The sequence below is a fragment of the Arabidopsis lyrata genome, assembly GCF_000004255.2.
Source record: "Arabidopsis lyrata subsp. lyrata unplaced genomic scaffold ARALYscaffold_7, whole genome shotgun sequence".
Classification (NCBI taxonomy): domain Eukaryota; kingdom Viridiplantae; phylum Streptophyta; class Magnoliopsida; order Brassicales; family Brassicaceae; genus Arabidopsis; species Arabidopsis lyrata.
The window spans coordinates 12,884,612-12,903,741 of NW_003302549.1; the positions used below are offsets into that span (position 1 = coordinate 12,884,612).

Consider the following 19,130-nt stretch of genomic DNA (forward strand, 5'->3'; position numbering starts at 1 on the left):
CGATCTTCGATACCATCTTGGCAAGGACAGGTAGCTTGATTGTTCCGAGAGACATGGCTGACTCGCTTGTGAACGCAACTAACGGAGATGGGGGTCCTACTATGTCTCCTCGGCTGATTCCCATTTTTTCTAGAGTACTTAAAAAGATCAAGTCGACCGAACTGCCTGTATCTATAAGGATCCTTGATACTTCGAAGTTAGCGACATCAAGAGTGATGACTAGAGCATCATCATGCGGTCTTTCGAGATGCCGCGTTTCTTCTTCGTTAAATGATATTGGGGCACCTTGAAAATCAATTTCTTCGCTCAAGCTTGCTTTGAGTAAGACATTTCGCCTATGCTTTTTGATGGAACTTATTGAATCTCCGCAAAATCTGGAACCTCCTAGAATCACATTGATCTTACCCTTCGAACTCCTTGGTTCTTCCTCGTTGGATAACCTTGGTCTTTTGGAATCTTGATCTTTGGAGTTTTCCTTTGCTTCGTGGTATTCCTTCACAAAATCTTTTATATCGAATTTAGAAAGATCGCCACTAGCCCAAAGCTCTGCGAGGTGCTTTTTAAGAACGCTGCAATCCTTGGTTAAATGTCCGGTTACTTTATGAATGTCGCAATATAGACTTTCATCACGGACCCAAGTGTTTGATCTTCATTTCCCTTGGAATTGCTTCCCGACGGTATTGTTGAAGGGTTGCGACCCAAACCTCTTTGGTCCTTTGCTCTCCCTAGGCTCGAACTTCCTGGCAGGGACGGTGATTGCTGGCTTTTCTTGCTTATTTCTTTTGGCAAAACTTTCTTTTTCGTCCTCTACCTCCATCCAATTGTTCGCGCGAAAGAGTGCATCCTGAATTGTGTCTGGTTTATGAAGTATTAAGTCTTCTTTAAACCTTGAATCATGTCGCAATCCTTTTCGTAGGGCAGATAAAGCTGATTGCTGCGAGATTCTTGGGAGTTTTGACAGCACTCCTTTGAATTTGGTGATGAAAACTCGAAGTGACTCACTAGATCCTTGCGATAAGTTCCAAAGATCAGCATCCGAAACACTTTTATCCATAAGAATGGAGTATTGCTTCAAGAATACGGCTGATAGTTCGTCGAAATTGCTGATCGAACCCGGCTCTAATTGGGTGAACCACATTAGAGCTTGGCCACACAGATTCTCCGAAAAAAGCTTGCAGTAACCTGCATCCTCATCAGCTTCATCCAATTCGACTCTTCCAGCAGCGATCAGAAAAGCTGCGAGATAGCTTTTTGGATCCTCCAATCCGCTGTAAGGGTCCAACTTGAGCTTCCGGGAATCTTTGATTCTCAAACTTGCAATTCGCGGGATAAAAGGGGTTCGCCTAGCTTCTTCAATGACTCGATTGATGTCTGGCTCCGAACTTGTAGCCTGATGAAATTTTGATTTCATTTCTTTTAATTCCTGGCTAACCTTCCTCATAGTCTCGAACTGGTCGAGGTTCTCCTGCTCGTACTGAGCTGCAAGTTGTTCTTCATCCCCGAGCTGCGTCTCTTCTTCCGACGTCTGAGCTACATTATTAGTAGCACCGGGAGTTGTTTGTCCGCTGGTTTCATTTCGTGCAGCGGAACTTGGCGAGTTGAATATCCCTCTTCGGATTCCCACCGGGTTTCCTGCACTTAAAGAGCGAACACGAGTTTGTATAGTATTGACGTTTTGACTAAGAGATACCTGGGATGTTTGCAATGTATCGACGGCCTTTTCCACGTCCGAGAACTTTTGTGATATGTCCGCCATGGTTTGCTGCATAGCTTTGAGGGTTTCGGCCAATGATATCTCAGCAGCGTCTCCTCCGGACATTGTTGTTTTATCTCGGAAGTGTGATAAAAAATCTGACCACTCAAGAACCTAATTCTCCCCACAGACGGCGCCAAAATGTGGATGTCGGATTCACACACTCAAGTATTTTGTTAAGTGGGAAAGATTATCCTTGAGGGACAAAAATGAATATGTAAAAACTTATAAATTGATACGAAAATTGCTATTGTATTTCTCCCTTGAGAAGAAGATCCCCTTTACATGGCCATTGGCCTCTATATTTATACATAGATAAACGACATTAAAATGAGCAATTAAGTACAATTATTTCTTCTTAAATGTGTCCGTTTTGATTCTTTGGCTTTAATACTCAACGTTTGAATTTGAGTTGACTCTGATCTTCATGGGTCTCGCCTCTTTTGGCCCAAGTGTCCTCGAACCGACTTATCCGTGTCTTCTACACCGAACTCGTGTCTCAGTGCAGTCACTTCGGATTCTCGAGATGGTGACAACCACTTCGACCGTCCCTTCGGCCCACGGGTCCAATGGGCTTCATCCTTTATGGGCCATTATCTTGATTACGTGGCAATCTTTGGTTGGTCTCGTACTTTTGGTGCGGGATCCGACACCAACAGGCTCTGATACCATAATAGTAATGGACCTAACTCAACACCCAAAAACTAGCTCAAGGGAGGAGGATTGCCACAACACATATATACTGCCCAAAAATCACAAATCCAACCGATGTGGAACAATATTCTAATATCGATTATGAGAGATGATGGATCTGGAACTGCGTGCCCACGACGAGTTCGGCTTTAATTTAATTTCATATTATTAATAAAGTCTTGGAGGTTTTCCTCCCTGTTCCCACCAAAAAAAAAGAAAAAAAAGAGTAGTTTGTTGTACTTTAAAATTTTATTTTTGAATTTTTTTGCATTACCTTACTTTTAAATTTTAATACTATGGTTTTTCATTTTTGTTTTGTCTTTAAGACAATAACTAACACTCTTTTCCATTAGTAAACTTGAGCTTATAAAACGAACAGTTTAAGGAAAATAAATTTTGTAATCAGATTTTCTCATTAATTACAAAGTATACACTATAGTTTTTTTATAAACACATTTAAACATATTCTAACATAAGCTTATCTAACTATTAACATAAGCATTATATATTTATATGTTAACATGAACTAGTGAGTGAAATACTCATGATATTAACACCGACATTATAAACTTAGGAAACATGTATATAAAAAAGATATATCACAAAATAATGAGCCATTGTCACTTGGCAGGCCTCTGCTCTACCCATCCTCCCATAAATAGAGGTATTATTACTCAGAAGTTAGAAATACTGTAAAGAAAACAAAACAATTTCTAATTAGTTTTATATAAAAAAAAAAAAAAGGTTGGAGATGGAGATGGAATCGTCGTTAACTCATGTGATGCTCGTATCATTCCCAGGCCAAGGTCACGTAAACCCTCTTCTTCGTCTCGGAAAACTCATAGCCTCTAAAGGTTTAATCGTCACCTTTGTCACCACAGAGGAGCCATTAGGCAAGAAGATGCGTCAAGCAAATAAGATTCAAGACGGTGTGCTCAAACCGGTCGGTTTAGGTTTCCTCCGGTTCGAATTCTTCGAAGATGGATTTGTCTACAAAGACGCCGTTGATTTGTTCCTAAAATCACTTGAAGTTTCCGGAAAACGAGAGATCAAGAATCTTGTCAAGAAATATGAGCAGCAACCAGTGAAGTGTCTCATAAACAACGCTTTTGTCCCATGGGTGTGTGACGTAGCCGAGGAGCTTCAAATCCCATCAGCTGTTCTTTGGGTCCAGTCTTGTGCTTGCCTCGCCGCTTATTACTATTACCACCACCAGTTAGTTAAGTTTCCGACAGAAACTGAGCCGGAGATCACAGTTGACTTCCCTTTCAAGCCATTAGTGATGAAGCATGACGAGATCCCTAGCTTTCTTCACCCTTCCTCTCCGTTTTCCTCTGTGGGAGGCATCATATTAGAACAGATCAAGCGACTTCACAAGCCTTTCTTTGTTCTCATCGACACTTTTCAAGAGCTGGAAAAAGATACCATTGACCATATGTCCCAGCTCTGCCCTCATGTCATCCTTAACCCTATCGGTCCGCTTTTTACGATGGCTAAAACCATAAGCTCTGATATTAAGGGAGATATCTCCGAGCCAGCGAGTGACTGCATAGAGTGGCTTGACTCGAGAGAACCATCCTCTGTTGTTTACGTCTCTTTTGGGACTATGGTTTACTTGAAGCAAGAGCAGATCGATGAGATTGCTCATGGCATTCTCAACTCCGGGTTGTCCTGCTTATGGGTTGTTCGGCCTCCCTTACAAGGGTTTGACCAAGAACCACAAGTCTTGCCTCTAGAGCTTGAAGAGAAAGGAAAGATCGTAGAATGGTGTCCACAAGAGAAAGTGTTGGCCCATCCTGCGGTTGCTTGCTTCTTAAGTCACTGCGGATGGAACTCAACCATGGAGGCATTAACTTCAGGAGTTCCCGTGATTTGTTTCCCGCAGTGGGGAGATCAGGTGACAAATGCGGTGTACATGATTGATGTTTTCAAGACAGGAATGAGACTTAGCCGCGGAGAGGCTGAGAAGAGGATTGTTCCGAGGGAGGAGGTTGCTGAGCGACTGCTTGAGTCCACCATTGGAGAGAAGGCGGCGGAGCTGAGAGAAAACGCTCGGAGGTGGAAGGAGGAGGCGGAGACTGCCGTAGCGTATGGTGGATCATCTGAGAGGAACTTTCAAGAGTTTGTTGACAAGTTGGTTGATGTTAAGACAATGCCAAACATTAATGTTGTCTCGTAAGTCGTAAATATCAATCATATCGATGCTGGTTATTAATTTACACTTTTACCGGATTATGATTTTAAATTATTTACCATGTACTAAATTTTATGCATCAATAAACAATGGTAAGTTGAATCTTTGATGATGGCACGGATACAAATATAGTTAAGGGGGCATTTGATCTAAAGGTGTAGAGACAATTTAGTTGAAAATGGTCCAGTAATCATCACCATCTCCGCATAAAGTGATAGCAACGTTTACGTTAGGAGATGAGATCAAATTCGTGATTATTAGAAAAAACTAAAAGACAATTTTATTCTTGACTCTCTACTTAGTTCAGGTGCTAACCTTAAATAGTTTATGTCTCTTGTTGTCCAATGTGTGAATGTTTCGGAAAATTTAGTTAGGTCGAAGACTGCTTTGTTACCATTTTAGAAGTTGATTATAGATCATGGTAAAGAACTTGTTAATATACTCTGTGGTGCATTTGATTAGTCTTAGTTGAGACTTTAATAATGTGAAAAGACAAAACAATGACAATGGATTGACTGATATCAATTAAAGAGTATTTAATATACCATGTGGTTGCCATTATTTGGCTTTGACTATTTTTGAGACATCAATATCTTCCAAAAATACGAGCATCACATAACTGAATAGTTACAGTGAATCCTCCTATCAAAAATTATCGGAACCGAAAACTGAAAGGATATCCGAAAATTCAAAATAAAATTATATATCCAAATATATTAGTTATATTTAGTTATAATATAATACTACATAACAAAAATAACCAAAATAATCTAGATAAAACTATATTATTAAAATTAAACAATGTTTTAGTTTTTTTTATTAAAACTAGATGTTAATAACCAAATTTTATTAAAATTAAACAATGTTTTAGTTTTTTTTTCCAAAAACCGATCCGAATCTGACATCTATCAAAACCGAAACCGAACCGGATAGTTACAAAACCCGAACGGATAATAAACTCTCCTACCCGAATTATCCGAATCCGAAAAATCCGAACCAAATCCGATCCGAAATCCGAATGCCCAGGTGTAATTAGGATGTCTCAATTGTATACAAATTCACTCGAATGCCTTCGTTGGTGATAATCCAAGTCTTTCTCTTTTTAGAGACTTAGTAAGATTCAAATCCTATTATATAAAAGTTTGTAAACAAAAATACATAAAAAGATAAATTTTCCCTTTATAACTGATGGAAACCAGTGGAAAGGGATATGTATGGACTCATAATAGAGAGATCGTCCAAGATTCGACTAAGAGGTAAGAGACAAAGAAGAAGAGAAGTGTATGATTTTGCCACTCGTTTTGCTACTTTCTTTTCTTATTTTCTTTTAGGTGTTCACATAACTTTGATAGTGTAAAGAAAATAAAACCAGTTTCTAGTTTACTTAAAGAAACTAGAAACCATGGAACCGTCTCGTCATACTCATGTGATGCTCGTATCTTTCCCAGGCCAAGGTCACGTAAACCCTCTTCTTCGTCTTGGAAAGCTCATAGCCTCTAAAGGCTTACTCGTCACCTTTGTCACCACAGAGCAGCCATGGGGCAAGAAGATGCGTCAAGCCAACAAGATTCAAGACGGTGTGCTCAAACCTGTTGGTCTAGGTTTCCTCCGGTTCGAGTTCTTCTCTGACGGTTTAGCCGACGACGATGAAAAAAGATTCGACTTCAATACCTTCCGACCACACCTTGAAGCTGTAGGAAAACAAGAGATCAAAAATCTCGTTAAGAGATATAACAAGGAACCGGTGACGTGTCTTATAAACAATGCTTTTGTCCCATGGGTATGTGATGTAGCCGAGGAGCTTCACATCCCTTCGGCTGTTCTATGGGTCCAGTCTTGCGCCTGTCTCACGGCTTATTACTATTACCACCACCGGTTAGTTAAGTTTCCGACCGAAGCCGAGCCGGACATTAACGTTGAAATCCCCTGCTTGCCATTGTTAAAGCATGACGAGATCCCAAGCTTTCTTCACCCTTCGTCTCCCTTTACAGCTTTTGGAGAAGTCATTTTAGATCAGTTCAAGCGATTCGAAAACAACAAGCCTTTTTATCTTTTCATCGACACTTTTCGCGAACTAGAAAAAGACATCATCGACCACATGTCACACCTTTGTTCTCAAGCCATCATCAGTCCTGTCGGTCCGCTCTTCAAGATGGCTCAAACCATGAGCTCTGACGTTAAGGGAGATATCTCTGAGCCAGCGAGTGACTGCATGGAGTGGCTTGACTCAAGAGAACCATCCTCAGTCGTTTACATCTCCTTTGGGACTATAGCCAACGTGAAGCAAGAGCAGATGGAGGAGATCGCTCATGGCGTTTTGAGCTCTGGCTTGTCGTTCTTGTGGGTTGTTCGGCCACCCATGGAGGGGTCACTTGTAGAACCACATGTTTTGCCTCGCGAGATCGAAGAAAAGGGTAAAATCGTGGAATGGTGTCCCCAAGAGAGAGTCTTGGTTCATCCTGCAATTGCTTGTTTTTTAAGTCACTGCGGATGGAACTCGACAATGGAGGCTTTAACGTCTGGTGTCCCCGTTGTTTGTTTTCCGCAATGGGGAGATCAAGTGACGGATGCGGTTTACTTGGTTGATGTTTTCAAGACAGGAGTGAGACTAGGCCGCGGAGAAGCTGAAAAGAAGATTATTTCGAGGGAGGTAGTGGTAGAGAAGCTGCTTGAAGCCACGGTTGGGGAAAAGGCGGTGGAGCTAAGAGAAAACGCTCGGAGGTGGAAGGCGGAAGCGGAGGCCGCGGTGGCGGACGGTGGATCATCTGATAGGAACTTTAAAGAGTTTGTAAACAAGTTGGTTACGAAACATGTGACGAGAGAAGACAACGGAGAACACTAGTGATAATGATGTCTCGTAAATATCCGAATGTTTGTTTTACCTCAAAAACCTTAACCACCACAACTTTTTCTTTAGCTATTATCGATCTGTCTTTTTTCTTTGTGAATAAACCGCATCAATCGCATCAATCGCATCTCATGACTGTAGTGATATCTATTATGTATCATTAATTTCAATTCTATTTCATTACTTCTCACATAAGCCGAAATCGATAATTACGTATTGTCTTCTTATCACCTTTTAATGAATGGGCTGTGATCATCGTTTGGTTACCAAATAGCTAGCTCTTCAAATTAAACATACAATATTCGAAGATTCAATAACGCATGTAACTAGCTTACTAATTACCTCAGGTATCATCTCTCGTTGGATAAAAAAGTTTGGTTGAGACATTTTCACCAACAATTTCCTAAAATCCAAATTTAAACGGACATATCAAATGTAGTATTAATCACAACCTAAATAAAAGAAATAATAATATTAGCCTCATCCAATGATCCAATGAAGAGGCTAATAATCACTAATCATGTTAACTACAAGACAATACGCAAAAGAGAAATTAGAGCATGATTATAGGTGGTCTCTTAGAAATTAATCTTAGCAATATTTAAGTAATTTATTTGTAAAAGTGATTGTTAAGAGATAGTATTTTTGAGTTAAGATTTTTGTGTGATTAATGGTAGGCTCTTAACATGTGGTTCTTAGAAAAATAAATATTAATATAAAAATAAAATTTATAATTATAGAAAATTTAATAATTGTTGCAAATTAAAAAAAATTAAAACATACATGAGATACAAAATTTGAAATTTGAAATGTTTTTGGTTACTAAAATTTTTAAGTGTTTTGAAGTGTTTTGGTTCATAATTATCGTGTTTTGGTTTAAAAAATTATGTGTTCTGGTTAAGTGTTTTGGTTATTATGTGTTTTGATTAAATTTATGTGTGTTTGGTTTTTGTGTTTTGATTTTGTGGAGAAAAGAAAGATATGGTTTTGAACTTGTCTTTTTGGTCTACACATAAACTAGTTTTTGGATTAAAAAGGGATTCAAATAGGGGATATAAATAGACAATGTGTGCATTAGTGTATTGCCTATACATCAACTATCTTTTTCACAACCACCATCAATCATTTCTAACCCAAAAGTCCATAACCCAAAAGCAAAACTGAGGTTTAGAAAACTAAGGTTGTGCTGGCTATCACTTGTAGTGATCTGGATATCAATCTGCTGTGTGGTTCTTGATCATAACCATTGATCTTACACATGAAGTATCTCACGTAAGAGCACGGTGTCATGGCTCGTAACCTCCATCTCAATACGTTCAACACTAAATGTTCCAACCTATTAATGTCACCATAACTAGAATGTTAACTTTGGATTTTAATGCTATACAATTAGAGACAACTGAGATATTAATAGAACCTGCAAATTTATTAACTCTTAAACGGCTCGTAACCTCTATTTTGGCTGCCAATGATAAACAAATTAGGAATCCCCTTGTTCACTTCTAACTAGTCAAACCCATCATCAACCCAAACATGAAAGTGCACTAGTTTAAAACCACAAGAATTCGTCAATGGAATATACAATAGAACTTCTAATCAACTAGAGAAACACCACATGAATTTCAAAATCTCCACTGCTCCTAATTCCGACCAGATTACGTCCACCAAAACACTAAATCTAAAATCAAGACTTCCTACATCTAAAAGCTTCATTGCCTAATTGTTCCAGTGAAGCATCAATCACCACAAAATAGATTATTGTTTTAGTTCTTCCCTAGTAATAAGAGCAGTTTCACATAAAAAAAAAAAAAACCTAAAACCAAAACCAAACCTCTCTACATATAAATTCATCATTCCCCAATTGTTCAAATCAACCATGAATCTAGCATCTCATAAACCCTAAGATTAGATTATTTTGGGTTCTTCTCTTTGATTTCAAAAAGACAAAAGAATCGGAACATAATTATTATTAATATACCTCATGATAATCAATGGTTCCAGCGGAATCAATGATGAAATTGGAATCGAGACCTCTCTTCTTCACGATATTCCGCTGGAGGTCATAAACATCGGAGACTCCTCCGATTGCTTCTGATTTGAGGCAAATCGCCTTCGGTTTCGTTTGGTAGAGAAACGCGTGAGAGAGAGAGAGGAGGAAGAGAGAAAAATATGGGGCAAAAAGAGAGAGGAGGAAGCCACGTATGCGTCTCTTAGCATGTTATTTGGCTCTTACCTAAGGAACGATACTTAAGTATTTAGTCAATTAATGATTTAATTTTATTAACAATTATTGCTAAGAATACTCTAAGAGACTTGCGATAATCATGCTCTTAGAGATGCAACTAAAGATTAAGAGAGAGAGATGAATAAATCTTTTACTAATTTATTAGCATTATATTTCTGTCACCATCTTGTCAAGAACAATATGTTTTAATCTAAGAAAAATCAAAAGAGAACAAAATTTGGGGTAAACAAACATGTATAGTCTTTAAAACTTTCTAAAACATTTTTATCGCAAACGACTGAATCTAGTGGGTTTGTGTCGGATACTTTTTGAAATCAAGAAATATCTACATTGATAGCATAAGAGGATAGCTCATTTTTCGTAACTGCTATGATAGATAACTTTTATTTTTGATTACGATATAATAGCACTAAAATCACGCTAAGTAAGAACATCACCAAATCAGAAGCTAAAATCACTTATTCCGCTAATATTTTGGTGAAAATTTCGCTTAAGCGCCAAAAATAATTTCAGATCTAAAACTTAAGCGCCAAAGCAAATAATAAACTTATTTTCTCTCTATGACAAAACATAAAAAAAAAAAAAAACCCCAAATCGAAAACCTATGTCTCTTCAACTCCGACTCCACCACCGTAAAGCTCTTCGCCGACCTCATTTCACGTCCATTCCATCCTTATCCTTCATCCTCCAGCTTGGTTCACATGGTCGATTCCTCCGATACAGATAACACCAATCGGGACACGGATCTAGATCGAGATCGAGAGGCCACCAAGTTTGTTTTTGAATCGTCACGAGGTTTGTTTCATGGTGAGCTAGAGGTCTTCGCTTCTCAGGTAAAGAGTTTCTGTTATTTCCTTTCTTGAATCTGTTGTTTCGCGGTTTTGATTCTCAGAATTTCATGAATTCGTGTGAAATATTCTTCCAAATCTGTATCTTGAATTATCGTCATGGTGTTGTAGTATTGAAGTAGAATTATTTTTTGTATCTTCTTAAAGCTTCTCAGACATGTACAAATTTTGAATTGGGCTGAATTTTGCAGTGTTTGGGAATAATGTTCCTGGAGAGAAGAAGTATGGTGGTTTCTTTTTCTTTTTCTTCTCTTGCTTCTTCTCTGGCCACAAACTACTCTTTCATGGTAAGATTTGTGAACTAAGAAAATGTCTTTGTCTATTTGTTTTTCTCAGTTATGCTCATGGTAAGATTTGTGAACTAAGAAAATGTCTTTGTCTATTTGTTTTTCTCAGTTATGCAGATTAATTAATCAATCTCTTCTTGGTGTAGGTTCTGAATTCTTACCTCTTGATATTGAGAAAAATCGTAAGCTTACTTTGTCTTAGTTTTGGTATATGTGTAAAAAGGCTACTGCCATGGCTATTAACCGGATTTTGAATCAAACACAGCTTACATGAAAAATCATATGTTGGTTTCATCGGAAATGAGGATTGTTGTTGTTTTGCCTTTGTTATAGGGTGAATGAATCTTTTGACGCTATATGGTGAGATCACATTTGTTTTGAACTTGTATTCTTTTGGTAAGTTGTGAAGAAGAGAGAGATGGAACCTTAGGAGTCTCTAGAAGTGACGCAGTCAAGGCTCTCTCCTACTCCGTTTCTTACTTTGCCTCAGTCAGGTTCGTCGAATTCTTTCTCGTAGCTTTCAACTTGTTTATCTTTTAAGAGAATAAGTTTTCGTTGCCTCAGTCAGGTTTGGTTTTATCTCTTAACTTCAGATGGTCCATTGAGCTATAAGTTTTCGTTGCATCAGTCAGGTTTGGTTTGATTGTACACCCCTAGATCTATTGGATTATATCAATTTCTATCACTCTTTGTCGCTTTAGATCTTATCCCCAAATTCTTCTTCTTCTTAAAAGCTTTTGGGTTAGATTTTGTTAGGTTTTGATTGATTTGGGTTGGATTTATTTCCTAGAAGCTTTTGACCGGAGTGGAGTGGTGTATGTTCTGATGAACCTTTTCATGCCCTTAAGGTGTTCGACGAATTGCCTCATTATTGGCTGGCTTGTTTCTTAATTGTTTTGTGTTGATTTTGGTTTTGTGGTGTTGCTCTTGAACCTTTCAGGTGCTTACGATTCTTGTCACTAACCTATAGAAGAGTAGAGTAGAGTTCTGGTTTATCTTTGATGGGGTTTTGTTTCTTACCATAAGTGAAGATGTTTCCAACTAGATCTTACTTTTGCATCTTTGGGATGGGTGTTTTTCCCAAGTCTAGAAATAAGTAATTTTCTGCTTAAGTTTTTGTTGGATTTCTTATCTCTTTTCCTTAATTTATGAAAGGTTGTGACTTTAGCAGTTTGATTAAACATATCTAAATGGGTATTGATTTGTTGATAGTTTAGAGAAAAGTCTTTGACTTTAGCAGTTTCATTGAACAAGTCTATATGTATCTGAGTTTTATTACAATTCATGATTGGATTTCTGATTTTGTTGAAAGAAAGTAATGAGTTTTAAACTTAATTTGGTAGCTTGTAGCTCTTCTGTGAAGAACGACTCATTGGATGCTCCTCTACGTCAACCTCTTTTAAGTTATCTCTCCTCAAGCACAAAGCTTTTACTCTAGAGGTTGGTTTGTGATTCATGTATTTTTGTGAGGCTTCTATGAACAGATTTCTGAGGTCATGGAGTTTAGATGTTTCATATTTGTTATGAGGAGTGCACTTATAGTTGTCTCTGCATTCAGATAATTGTGTTCACCAAAAACCCGAATCTAAGGGTACTTGTCTCTATTCAATGATTTCTTATTTTTGATTCGTTGGATATTGAGATGTCTTATAGATAACTTGACTGCTTATTACCTTATTCATGGCTGCAGGAAGATGAAAATTAAGAATTTGCAAAGTCTACGGGTATCAAGAGCTTTGTAAGGAACTACTCTCGGAACAACTGTGTACTTGAGTTCGTGAACGTTTATGAGCCAACCATTTGGATGTATCTAGGAAAGCTACGATTTTTATACCACAGTCGGCTTTGAAATCTATATTTTCTGTTATTAGTAATGTAAGTTAGTATAAGAATCGGTATAATATTATGTATTACTTGTTTTGGGTAATGTAATATTGTTATTGTTTATGTTGATGATTTATGGAATATAAATTTATTGATAAATCTAATTTAATAAATTCTGTAAAATATAAAATAGAAAAATTATATAAATCGAAATAGCAAAATAGCAAAATAAAAGTGTTACGACACAATATAACAAAACATCGATTAAAAGTGTTATGAAACAATATAAAGCAGCACTAAATATATGCTACAAGAAAGTATTTTAAAACAATTGATTAGTGCTATAATAGAACGGCCTATAATAGCATACGGAAAAAATGCTATCGTATATGGGAGGTCTACCATAACAGGGGCATAACATAGCATTTATGAAATCGCTATTAATGACATTTAATAGCTCTTTTCTCATGCTAACAATGTAGATATTTCTTGTAGTGTAAGCGACATTGGACGGAAAACATGGTCACCTTATCGGCCTCATTCCATGAGGAAGTTTCTTGTTAATTAGCAGTCTCAAGATGTGATCCTTATGGTCCAAATTGTAGAGTGATAGTAAAGGAACTGGTTTGATTTTTGTATAACCATATGATAATTAAAGAGTAGCTAAGAAATCTAAAAAGATAAATAGAATTAATAACTAAAATTTTCATAATTCATACAAAGATTGGAAATAAACCTAAGAGGCTAAACAAGATCTAAAACAAGCATAAGATCATTCTAATTAGGTTTTTATAGTATTTATATAAAAGAGAAAATGAACCAATGGAAAGAAATACCTATGTATATATGGCGCTAACAAATAGAGATCGTCCAAGATAGTACGAAGAGATAAATAAAACTTGGAAGAAGAAGTGTATGATATTTTTGCCACTCGTTTTGCTACTTTCTTTTGTTATTTTGTATTTAGTGTTGAGTGTTGAGTGTTGAGTGTTGAGTTCACATCAATTGGATAGTGTAAAGAAAATAAAACATATAAGCCCTCTTCTTCGTCTTCTTATAGAAAATAGAAATCCATGGAACCGTCTCCACTTCCTCATGTAATGCTCGTATCTTACCCAGGCCAAGGTCACATAAGCCCTCTTCTTCGTCTCGGAACGCTCATAGCCTCTAAAGGCTTAATCGTCACCTTTGTTACCACAGAGCAGCCATGGGGCAAAAAGATGCGTCAAGCCAACAAGATTCAAGAAGGCGTGCTCAAACCCGTCGGTCTAGGTTTCCTCCGGTTCGAGTTCTTCTCTGACGGCTTAACTGATGACGACGAAAAAAGAACCGACTTCAATGCCTTCCGACCAAACATTGAAGCTGTCGGAAAACAAGAGATCAAAAATCTCGTTAAGAGATATAACAAGGAATCGGTGACATGTCTTATAAACAACGCTTATGTGCCGTGGGTATGTGACGTGGCCGAGGAGCTTCAAATTCCTTCTGCTGTTCTATGGGTCCAGTCTTGCGCTTGTCTCTCTGCTTATTATTATTACCACCACGGGTTAGTTAAGTTTCCGACCAAAACCGAGCCGGACATCGACGTTGAAATCCCTTGCTTGCCATTATTAAAGCATGACGAGATCCCAAGTTTTCTTCACACTTCGTCTCCTTATACACCTTACGGAGAAGTCATTTTAGACCAATTCAAGCGACTCGAAAACGACAAGCCTTTCTATCTTTTCATCGACACTTTCCGCGAACTAGAAAAAGATATCATCGACCACATGTCAAACCTTTGTCCTCAAGCCATCATCAGCCCTGTCGGTCCGCTCTTCAAGATGGCTGAAACCATAAGCTCTGACGTTAAAGGAGATATCTCCGAGCCAGCGAGTGACTGCATAGAGTGGCTTGAAGAGAGAACCATCTTCAGTCGTTTACATCTCTTTTGGGACTATAGCCAACTTGAAGCAAGAGCAGATGGAGGAGATCGCTCATGGCGTTTTGAGCTCTGGCTTGTCGTTCTTATGGGTGGTTCGGCCTCCCATGGAGGGGTCACTTGTAGAACCACATGTTTTGCCTCGAGAGCTCGAAGAGATGGGTAAAATCGTGGAATGGTGTCCCCAAGAGAGAGTGTTGGCTCATCCTGCAATTGCTTATTTCTTAAGTCACTGCGGATGGAACTCGACAATGGAGGCTTTAACTTCCGGAGTCCCTGTTGTTTGTTTTCCGCAATGGGGAGATCAAGTGACTGATGATGTGTACTTGGTTGATGTTTTCAAGCCATGAGTGAGACTAGGCCGCGGAGAAGCTGACAAGAAGATTGTTTCGAGGGAGGTAGTGGTGGAGAAGCTGCTTGAGGCCACGGTTGGGGAAAAGGCGGTGGAGCTAAGAGAAAACGCTCTGAGGTGTGATGTGAGTCAAATTAAGACCTAAGACTACTCTCTCAAATAAGAGATGTGTGTAGCACTTTAGAGTCGAATTCCACAAAGCTCTCGTATTCACACAATAGACTAACATGTTTTGAATTAAGCTAAACAGAAAATATAAATATTAAAAATAAAAAAAAAGCAATTTAATTCGGGTTTTAAAGCAGATGATGAAAACGTTAGGCTTATGGATTTTTCAAGAAATATACTAATAGTAAATCTACCAAATTAATTAGGATTGTTATCGAACCATTCTAGAACTTAAATCACTAATGTATAGCCAACCGCCCTCTCGAATGCTTTGACTAACAAGTCTAATATCAAGTAATTCCACCCTCTCGAATGCGAACTCCTAGATCTAGACTAGCATTAAAAACATGTTTGATATGTTCACAAATATTCCTAAACCACCTCTCGTATGAATCTAGAAATCTCTGCCCACCTAAGATAGCTCCAGTAATAGATGACCTCTCGAATCTACCTATTATTCTATGATCAAGTTCTAGTTAACTACTCTAGAACTAACATTAAGAACAACCTAAGGTGAAAAACTCTAAAGATTAATCCTAATAGGTAATCAATTTACTAATTCATCTAAATCCCTAATGAGAATCCCTAAACCTAACAAGCAAACTACGTACTCAGAAATGGAGAATGAAACAAACAACATGATTGAATAGAATTGAATTAAGAAATCAAGAGAAGAAGTAAAAGAGTTTAAGAAATCTTCTCTGGAAGAGCTCTCTCCAATTATCTCCCAAAGGGTTCAAGCTCCAAAAATACAATAGAATGAGATATGAGAGATGTCTCTAAAACAAAACCCTAAAAATCTATATATATGTTCTTAAAAACGTGCATGGACTTCTTTGAAAATAGGAAAAACTTCTGGGCACTTTTTGCAAATCTTCATAACTTCAAAAAGACGTGAAATCGAATTGCCATCACGAATTGGTGTCGACCGACACCAGGGGTGGTGTCGATCGACACTTACACCAATTTTCGTCTCCGAATTGCTCTTGTAGCATAACTTCTCTGTTTTACTCCAGAATGATCCATAATCTCCAAATTGGTCCCGAACGTGTAAAAACCTGAAAAGACTCAAAAATAATCTAGAAACAACAAAAGACTCTAAAAATAATGCATATATCATGGCTAAAAACGGTAAAATCCATGATATATCAAGGTGGAAGGAGAAGGCAGAGGCCGCCGTGGCGTACGGTGGATCATCCGATAGGAATTTTAGAGTGTTTGTGGACAAGTTGGTGAGACAGGAATTGAAGTGATGGTCCGAATGCAAAGATGGCGTGACTAGGAAGATGGACTGGAAGACACGTGGCGGTGATGCACTAGATATTATTGCGTTTATAAAAGCAAATGTTACCTCAATTAGTTTTTTCATGAGAAATTTTCCTTTTTGTAAAACTTCTTCATCTCGTACTTCTTCCTCATTGTTTTGTTGGAGTGATTCCTATCACTTTAGTCTAGCAGATGAGAAGTGGATATATGTTTCTATAAACAGTGATTCAGTTTACGATTTTATCCAATTGTTGGGAATTTTATAAACTTGCGTTAAAAAGGTATCATAGAAAAATCGTTTCTTGGCGGAGACACGATCGCAAGCATTGTTGAAAGAAATGGTGGTTTAAGAGATGGAGGATATGTTCAGACCGTGGATCAAACTAAATGTCGCTAAAACTCAATCATTAGAAGGAATGATAACACAACAAATCAGAAAATTGATAAGAGCATCGTAGATATGTTCGAAGCCATTCGTTTGCTCTATATAGATGTGCAAATCATACTCCAACAATATCCATAGTTTTTATTTAGGGTTTAGGGTTTAGGGTTTAGGGTTTCGACTGTGCTAAACCTTAATGGTTGTTGTATGGATTTTGATTACCCACAAGGCCACAAGGTCCTCAATTTCGCATACTACATTGTACTTATCATTGGTATGGACTCGTATCAGAACAAAAAATAGTTCAGCATAAAAGAAAATTTGAAAAAAGAAAAGTAATCAGAATGAAAAATAGGGTTGTGGTGAAATCATTTGGTGACTTTTTTCTCTCTAAACCTGCGATACTAAAGGCGACTTTTTTCTCTAACCTAATTGCCGCCGCTGCCGTCGGCTTGGCCTCACGCCACCGTCGAGAACATCTTCTTCCTTCCCCCTCTTCCTTTCTTCGATGGCTGAGTCTTCTGCTCCTCCATCGCTCGCAGATCCACCGGATCCTTCCTCTTCGTTGGCTTTAGATCCTGTCACTCTTACCATTCACCGTGATTTGGGTCCTGTTTCGATCTCTTCCGATCTGGGCCATTTATCTAACCATCCTTCTCTAGCCGTCAATGCTTCTGATTTGGTGACTATCCCTATTAGTTCTATTGATTCCTCCGATGTCTCCGTTGTTAAGACCGGGCTCCCGATTGATCTTCTTGATAAGGTCTCTGCTGATTGTTCTCCTCCTGTTATTGAAGATACTCAACTTATGTGGGCTGATAGGTTCAATCCTTCTCTTAGGAACCTCACCAAAGCTGCTCAACCAATTTTCTTAGATGATGGAACACCTACAGTTCGTGCTCCTGCCTCGGTCGTCCTCAAAGCCTCAGATACTTGAAAGGACCATATTGTGGCTCATTTCCATGGAAACCCTCCACCAGCTGGTAAAATTTTTGTGGATCTGAATCCAATTTGGGGAAAGGAGGGTCGTATAAGCGTTCGATGTCTTCCTTCTGGTTTAGTTCTTATCTTCATTCCGTCAGAGGCGACAAGGAAATGGGTAATTGAAGTCGGGTGTTGGCAAGCGGGTAATTGTTTGTTCACGGTTACAGCTTGGTCTCCAACAGCGTCTCTCATACCAATTAAGCTTGTCTCTCTACCAATTTGGGTTATTCTTAAAGATGTTCCTCCACAATTATACTCTCTCCCAGGTCTCAGTACTATAGCTTCGGGGATTGGCGAGCCCCTCCATACTGAAAAATTCCAGCTTCCTCCACTTAAAGTCGACACTCGAATCAAGGTTGAAATTCTGCTTAAGAAAATTCTACCAAAATCTGTCTTAGTGCGAGACGATGATGGAAATGAGGTTCGCGTGTGGGTTGAGTATCCTCGGCTCCCACCAAAGTGTGACTACTGCGGTGAATTTGGACACCTTTACCATAGATGTCCCACAGCTCCTGACGTCTCCTCTACAACACCTCATCAAGCTTTTGTGCCAAAGGAGCTTCACACTAATGTCACTGTCAGATCCTCGATTACTACTCAAGCTGCATTGAAACCTTCTCAAAGGATTATACCACCTTCGAGTCCTGCTATCACTCCCCCTATTGTTGTTTCTATTCAGGCCTCAAAGGAGTTGGTGTCTCATGATCCTGCAACTTCTACTCATAGGTATTTTGATTCCCCAGCAAATGATTCTCCAAATGAGTGGCAGGTTGTTTCTGGACGGTCTAGGATGTCAAAATTTCAAAAGCCTTTACCTGTGGATTTGGCTAAAACCAACTCAATCACTGCCCATCAGTTCGCAGAGGAAGAGGAAGCAATTCAGATTGGCCAACGCCTTATTAGAGGAAGATCTGCTTCTCCGATTTCTACTGCTGAAATAGACCCTCCTATCCCAAATAAGAAGAAGGCTGCAAAGATTAGGAAGCATGAGGCCTCGGTTCTTCCAAAGGTCAATCCACCTACTGCAGCAGAAGTCTCTATTGCGAATTTCGCCAAAAAGCTCCATGCTAAAGCTGCTAAGTATCTCAGTTCTGGACGTTCTCCTATTAAAGGACGTCCCCTTCATCGCGCTTGAAAGCTTTGCTTTCATGCACCTTTTGTTCATTGATGATGAAGATTTTTTGTCATAATATAAGGGATCTAAATAATCCTCAGCGGCAACTGGAACTTAAGAATTGGATCGCCTCTAACAGACCTATCTTAGGAGGTATTTTGGAAACCCATGTCCAGCAAGACAATGCGGCTTCAATTTTGTCTCGTACCTTCCCTGGGTGGAGGTATGATTTTGTCTACTCTCCTCAAGCT

At 38.6% G+C, this 19,130-nt stretch overlaps 2 protein-coding genes, 2 long non-coding RNA genes and 1 pseudogene across 13 annotated transcripts; 4 read left to right on the forward strand and 1 right to left on the reverse strand.

Annotated features, from left to right (window-relative positions):
* Positions 1 to 2,969: 2,969 nt before the first annotated feature.
* LOC9306306 (UDP-glycosyltransferase 84A4) lies at positions 2,970 to 4,745 on the forward strand. Its single transcript, XM_002868153.2, has one exon. It carries the CDS (start codon positions 3,198 to 3,200, stop codon positions 4,623 to 4,625), a length of 1,428 nt encoding a protein of 475 aa, XP_002868199.1. The 5' UTR covers positions 2,970 to 3,197; the 3' UTR covers positions 4,626 to 4,745.
* A 1,051-nt stretch (positions 4,746 to 5,796) lies between these two features.
* On the forward strand, positions 5,797 to 7,680 carry LOC9304272 (UDP-glycosyltransferase 84A3). The gene has a single exon (XM_021018773.1). The coding sequence runs from the start codon at positions 6,043 to 6,045 to the stop codon at positions 7,480 to 7,482; it is 1,440 nt and encodes a 479-aa protein (XP_020874432.1). The 5' UTR covers positions 5,797 to 6,042; the 3' UTR covers positions 7,483 to 7,680.
* Positions 7,681 to 8,524: 844 nt separating this feature from the next.
* Positions 8,525 to 9,682, reverse strand: LOC110226808. Its single transcript, XR_002330725.1, has 2 exons — positions 9,467 to 9,682; positions 8,525 to 8,824 (listed from the first exon to the last, which is right to left on the reverse strand). It is a non-coding gene; the product is annotated as an uncharacterized LOC110226808 (long non-coding RNA).
* A 576-nt stretch (positions 9,683 to 10,258) lies between these two features.
* On the forward strand, positions 10,259 to 12,865 carry LOC110226901. Of its 10 annotated transcripts, none has more exons than XR_002330785.1 (7): positions 10,259 to 10,566; positions 10,773 to 10,868; positions 11,015 to 11,500; positions 11,659 to 11,716; positions 11,809 to 11,964; positions 12,212 to 12,459; positions 12,559 to 12,865. It is a non-coding gene; the product is annotated as an uncharacterized LOC110226901 (long non-coding RNA). The 10 variants fall into 10 exon arrangements; XR_002330781.1 differs by having other exon boundaries at positions 10,260 to 10,566; positions 11,015 to 11,362; positions 11,462 to 11,500; positions 11,659 to 11,964; positions 12,559 to 12,856; XR_002330782.1 differs by having other exon boundaries at positions 10,261 to 10,566; positions 11,015 to 11,050; positions 11,134 to 11,500; positions 11,659 to 11,964; positions 12,559 to 12,856.
* An 821-nt stretch (positions 12,866 to 13,686) lies between these two features.
* LOC9304273 lies at positions 13,687 to 16,642 on the forward strand (annotated as a pseudogene).
* Positions 16,643 to 19,130: the final 2,488 nt, after the last annotated feature.